This window comes from Merops nubicus, unplaced genomic scaffold (genome assembly GCF_000691845.1).
Source record: "Merops nubicus isolate BGI_N331 unplaced genomic scaffold, ASM69184v1 scaffold15934, whole genome shotgun sequence".
NCBI classification, from domain to species: Eukaryota; Metazoa; Chordata; class Aves; order Coraciiformes; family Meropidae; genus Merops; species Merops nubicus.
This window is the reverse complement of record NW_008603766.1, coordinates 34,133-40,868: the sequence shown is the minus strand read 5'-3', so window position 1 is coordinate 40,868 and position 6,736 is coordinate 34,133. Positions and strand designations below refer to the sequence as shown.

At 41.8% G+C, this 6,736-nt stretch overlaps 1 protein-coding gene across 1 annotated transcript in view; it reads right to left on the bottom strand.

The window, feature by feature from the left end:
* Window positions 1-6,736, bottom strand: part of TRIM55 (tripartite motif containing 55) — a 32,901-nt gene continuing 26,165 nt past the window's right edge. Inside the window, exon 9 of the mRNA XM_008938788.1 lies at window positions 1-120. Coding sequence (XP_008937036.1) covers window positions 1-120 — 120 coding nt within the window. The remainder of the gene's footprint in view (window positions 121-6,736) is intronic.

The following is a 6,736-nucleotide window of genomic DNA, read 5'->3' as shown; positions in this document are numbered from 1 at the left end:
TCATTCAGTCAGTGAGTTCAACCAGGAGAAGGAGAAGACATGTCGGGCTGGCTCGTCACTCCTCTCATTGGGCACAGGATTTTCCTCCACTTGTCCTTGTGGGGACGGTTCAGAACCAGTCTGTAAAGGAGGGAAAAATTGACAAACGGAAGTGGAAAAGACAAATTGCATTAAAATCCTTAAGATCTCACAACACACAGGAAAACAGAATGAAGTGGGAAACAGGGGAAAAGGCAGTGAGCATGGAAATTTGGGGAGGCCAGAGAGACTTCTAATGCCAGATAAGTCAGAGGGACTTTTGCCATGGACAACGGCAGAGGAAGGATTACACCAGGTGAGCATGTCACACCTGTGCAAAGGGCTTGGTCTGGATTTGGACCTCTGGAATATTGTTACTGCACCAAAGGTGATAACTGCCTATCTAGAAGAGATCCTGAGCCAGCTTGGCTTGTGGAGCTGGGCCTCCAGATTGATGTGGACCAAAGCCAAAAGTCATTGTCAGTGCATTGCCACTCAAAATGCTACTTGTTCTGCTGTCATGAAATCTGCCTTGGATGTGGTTTGTGTATTTTGTTCTTTCAAGTCTTTTAATATTTATTTCACTTCAATTTCACTCAACCCAAAACCAGGAAATAAATAATACAGAGAAACAAGTTTGTGCTTACAGCCCAGGCCAAATATTGCTTTTGTTTGCACAGGTATTCTATGCTTATGGTAAAAAAAGGAATCTGCATGTGATAGGCTGAAGTGGCTAATCACAGCAATTACCACTATCTTCAAAATTAGCTGAATATTTAACAGACTGGTATAATATACAGAAATATTTTTACTAGTTCCAGTGTTTTCATATCCCTTTGGCAGAGAATGAAGACTGTTTTTGTGATAGTATCAGAAATCATATGGAAGATAAAATACATAAAAATGGGTGATTCAGTACCTACGGATGCCTCGTGTCTTCATCATTAAAACCACAATTTAACTTACAACATACAGGATTTTTTTCCCCCTCTATATTCATAGATATGCACATCCATTACTGTACATGCTGAAAATGAAGCTAGCCATACTGCCAGGCTTCTCTGTGCAGGGTTTCATCTTATGTTGGGAACTTCAGCATGTTCTCAGAAGAACTATTTGATGTTAAGATACTACTCAACAGAGGGAAAATGACAGAATTTTAACATGTCTCAATTGTTTATAATATTGTCCTAAAATGGAAAGTTACCAAAGCAATGATGCCAACAGACATATCCAGGAGCAAACAATGAAGCAGGGATGCTTGTGAAGAACTGAAGCATGGGATAGATGATTTTCCTAGTAGCTTAGTGTTAGGTGTACCACAGGAATTAGTAAGAACTAATGGTATGTTAAGGATAAATCAGCTACTGGGCTTCATTCCAGTTACTACGTATTTATGTGTTGTGACACCAACAAACAAGACAGCAGGGAGGTAGGAGAAAAGTAACTCTGTGTTTCTTTATTTATATCTAATTAATGTTTATAGTTCCTTTTTTAGACCCACATCTACCATTGGTTTAGACTGGAATAGCCCTACCTGGGAATCTCCTTTAATATTTGAAGAAGGAACCAATCTTTGACTTAGATTCATATTTTCAAAGCAAGGCATTCACTGCTCCTCACTGTAAAATACAGGGTTCAGAAAGGATTCTTACAGAGAATAATCTTGCAGAAGAATATAACTTTTGCTTGCTACCTTTCTCATGTACTTTAATGAGAGCACGAGCATGAGCACTATGAGAAATCTGGGCAAAACAGCTGCCTACTTAAGTACAGAAGTCTGTTGTCAGCAGTGCTGGTGAGAAGGATTGTCTTCATGCAAAAGCATTGTAAAGAATCAGGCCAGCGGGGCCGGGCCTTCAGCTGCACAGGCAGGAGTCCCAGTTCTGGGAGAGCTGCCCCTCAGCCCTGGGCCGTGCTGAACGTGAACCTCTCAGCCGCTGACACAGCTCAGGTATGGGCAGCAAACACGTGGCCAGTCCTTCGGAGTGGTGCTGGGTGCTGAGCTCCCCTGCTCTAGGGAGATGCAGGAGCACAGCTCTTCTATTAGTCCTCTGGTGTTGGAAATTTTGCCTTTTGTTTTTGGAAGGACAGATGGAGAGCCTGGACTAGCTAAGAGTAATTTTTTTGGTATAATTTTTGGTAATTTTGAAATTTGGAGACCGGTTGTGCAATTTTTTGCACCAAGCCCTCAGCAGTGTGTATATGCAGGCATGGGACTGCCCTCCTCGCTTCCCATCCTGCAAAGGAATCAGACTGGTAAAAGGTTTAAAAAAAATGCTTCCTGCATCTTTATTCTTTCTTCCTTAAAATCACACAAGTACCTTGTCATTTCTCTTCCTGTGCAAGGTGGGCTGCTTTTAGAACTTCCACTTACTATTCCAGCCAGACACTACCCAGAAATATGCATTAAACTAAGGTTAACTTTGAAGCAAAGAACTATCTTTTGGGCTTAAACTTAAGCAAGTTTGTTCACAGGATTTGGACCTAACATGTTAGAAGAATAAAAACACAAAGTAATGACTTAGACTGGCAAGGTGACTGCATTACCTTGTTAACCCACACTGCTGGAACTGTGTTTCAAACAAAACAATCTTGTCTGCATCACTGCCAAAACTATATTTCATAATGTGTTAACTCCTTCATATTCTGCTGTGATGACATCTTCCCGTGTCAGCAAAACAATGTTGGAGCTCCAACATATTCCCACCGGGTTTGGCTGGCTGGCTGAAGCAGTAACTCCCTGCACCTTGCTGTACTCAGCAGGCTGCCAGTCTGCAACACCTCGATGGGCCTTTCCAAAAGCAATCGTTTGCCATCACACCCAGCCGGGAGTGAGGCAAGCATAAAAGTGACAATAGGGCCATTCCTTGGCTTTTAGACTTGTGTTTTCACACCTGTGACACTTCAGCATTCATGCCCTGAGTGAATGAGCATGCCAGGAGCAGCTCTGCCCACATTATTAAGTTCATTCCTCTCTTCCACAGGCAGCCCACACAACTCAGAGTTATACGGTAGATTGGGATTGTCTGAGACAAGGGTTTCAGATGTAGACTGTTACAGAAAACTATTATTTTTTATTTTTTATCCAAGGGGTGGTTCTGAAAGGGAGAAAGCAGAAGCCAGTCTCCCCAGCACCAATGGGATTTGGGCATCTGATCCCTCTGTAAGTCCTTGCAATCTCATTCTGGATCACCTCACGCTCCCTGTTACTGCAGCCCTGCTTTGCTGCCAGAGGAAATATTTCTGCTGAGCCCAGCACAGCCCTTGCCACACGCCTTTCAGACGCTTCAGATTCAACACTCCATTGTGTCTGTCCATTGCTATTAGGTAACTGTTGTCAGGCTTCTCCCCGAGCTTTATCTTAGGCTTGGAGATCTCATGGGTAGGGTTTGTTTTTCACTTTACCTAGAATAACAAATCCCAACCCTTGATTTGGGTCCCTAACAGTAATAAGGAATAACTAAAGTATTTACCTCAGATTACATTAATCACATTAGGGCAATGCTGAGAGAGTGCTGAATGCTTGCAGTTTGATTTATACTTTCCTCTGCAGTGTCAAGTGACATCAGACGATGCTTTCAGTAAGCACCAGGAATTTTCACCAGGCCAGCTGAAGGAGCGTGGAGGGAAGCACACCCTGCATGACTGATGGTTAGATTTGTTTTTCCCATATGGCTGGAGTTTACATGCCAATTCTCTGGAGGTGCTGAGCAACCATGACTCCCACTCAGCAGGCATTCAGCACTCCTCAACATCTGGCACACTAGAATTTGCACCACTAAACCATATAAGGATCTTAGAGTTTCACCTGATGAGTCGTATCAAAGTTGCAGGTATTCAGCATCTTCCAGTATTTGCTTCCTTGAGCAGAGCACTAATTAAATATATGTAAGGTTCTTGTAAAGGGTGTGGAGGGAAGAAATCAGATATTCACTCAGGCAAACCATGTTCATCCTCTCTAATGGGAGTGATGGGAGAAAGGCACAACCAAAGGGGCATTTGTCCCATTCTAAAAGAAGTGTCCAAAAGGGGGCGTGCCTTCTGGAGGTACCTGTTTCTTTCCCCTGATTCTAGAGACACTCTTGGTGATCAGGTTAGACTAGATCTGTCTTTTAAGTAATTACACAAGAAAGATTCTAGCCAAATACTTCAGGATATCAGAAAGTTGCTCGATAGGAATCGAGACCTTTGACTGCACTATTATTGTTATAAAATTAGTAACTCTTAAGTTTAGGAAGTGGGGAGGAAAGGTCAAGTGTCTTCATAGTCTTCTTTAATTTGGTTTTAGTTTTGGTAATATTTTGCTTATTTTTGATGACTTCTGATAAGGTAGCATCTGAGGAAACCATTTTTATAATGTCCGTCTCAGAGGTTATATCACATCAGCTTGCAAAGAGATGTGAGAAATAGGAAAAATAGGTGCTGAAATGGTTGTTTCCTCCAGGGCTGTAGATCACCCAGCAGCATCTTCTACCTGGACTTTGCATAACTAATAACAACCACAATATTTTGTCATTAATCAGTAAACAAAAATATTTGCTGGTTTTATGCTGGCCACAGAACAGATCATGCTTTTGTTGGCAAAGCAAAAATACCCTCACACTTTTTGAGCATATATGGTACTACCTACTGAATTTGTGGTAGTTGAGCATGTTGTGTCACCTGAGTACGTTATTTCTGACCTATTGCTGAATTCTCCAAAATGTTATTTACCATCGTGTGGAATCACAGTTTCAATTTTGGCTAAATTAATAAGAAAGGTCTAGATTTACAGTGAAGTAAGTGAGAAAAGAATGCATGTAGCTTATTGGAAGTCAGTATTCCCTAGGATAGTGGGTATTTCTTACAGCTCTGCAGATGGCTGGGATGGCTGGTTACAAATAGCTCTCTTGTGCAGCTCTACGCATGTTTTCTAGAGCAACAACATGAATCAAAGCAGGTCCTGCCCCTTGGCTCCCCATCCACCTGTTCCTCTTGCCTCTGTGGTTCCCTGTCCACTTGTGTTGCTGTGGCTGTCTGCAGGGCTCTGCTAAGACTGGGAATGTCACTGGAATTACATCAATTTTTTGGTTTTTTTGAGGTGAAGGAAGATATTTTTAAACCTGGACTGTTTGAATGATTTGATGCCAAGCCCAAGAAACAGCTGCCTCAGCACAAATGCTGTGTGAGTGGTGGCATCTGGTCAGGAATGAGAAGCAGGGCCATTTGGCAAGAAAATCCTAAATCACCTTTGCTGACAGAGAAAAAAAAAATGGATCTACACCCTCAGAGGCATGTGAACTGCACAATGCCTTCTCTGCCTCCTCTTCATCCAGAAGGAGAGCAAGCATGAGATAAAATGTGGCTCTTGGAGAGAGAAGCAGTGAAAAGAGGTGATTCTTGTTTCTACGGTTTCTGTAGCCTCAGAAAATGAGAGAAATTAAAAGTTAATACCCACATCTTAGCTGGCTTGCTTAGAAACAACACCCAGTGCTGACAAGAAGAGGCATGATGAGAAAATGCTAGCTGGTCACAGAGCAATCACAGAATCTGTAGGCTATGTTTGTCTGCCTCAAATGTCAAGTATTACACTTCTGGCACTCAACACTTGCAGGTAGCGGAAAGAGAGGGAGCACAACAGGTTATTTTTAACTAGCTTAAACTTTAGTTCAAGTATTTTGTTTTCATATTTTTATGAAGCCAAGCTTCTTCGGCATTACACCTGGCAGCTGTCACATATCACAACAATATTGTTTCAAGCTAAGAGGCTGCTTATTTTGTATGGATCTTTTCTTCTTTATTAGTGAGAACCAACAGAACATTCTCTGAAATAATTGCTACAGTTGCCTGCCACGGAGATACACGTGGGAGCAGACAATATGCACAGACGAGCTCCATCAGTCACAGGACTGGAGATGTCACTCTCTTCACACTGGTCAGTAATGAATTTTAAAAGTCCAGTGGGAGGAAATGCCTTTCTTCAATAGATTTTCATTATATTACAATTAGCATTATGTGGATAATGTCGAATGCAATGTCTCTTACATTTTGACCTTAAAGAGACCAAATATATTTCAGAGGAAAAGAGCCCGGCTAGCTTATTTTGGTATAGGATCCACACATCTCCCATGGGATATGGAGGTGCAGACACTTGAACCATTGGTGGAAATGGTGTTAGAGAATGGTGTGTGAGAGGAGCTTTCTTCTAACTGTTACCTGGGACAAGGGAAATACAATTCCCTTGTTTATGCCACCGATGTTTTTTATGATTCAAACAAAAAAGCCAGAAATAACATACTTGTGTAATATTTCACCCATTGCTACACCTCACTGGAATTACTTTTTGTTGAGATTAACTACAGATTTTCATAAAACCTCATCCTGCCACTGATTAACAAAATTAAGGAAACCCAAGAGGAGAGTCTTAGAAACACGTGCATGTTAAGGCTGCATGATCGGAACAGTCTTTCCTGAATCTGTCCACACATCATTATTCATTCCTCTCAGAGTGAAATTTTTGAGGCCTTCCTGATGAATCAGCAATCTATCATTTCTTCTTCCTTCCAGCCCTGCTGGAGAGCTGTCTAGCAAAGGAAGGATCATCTTGAGAGGCTGTAGGACAAAACAGTATGTGCTGGCCACCAGTGTCAGAAAGATACTCAGGGCTACCAGTTCTCCCTTCTTCTTCCTACTGCAGTTTCATCAGACAAATACATATGACTTAGTTAAATACAAG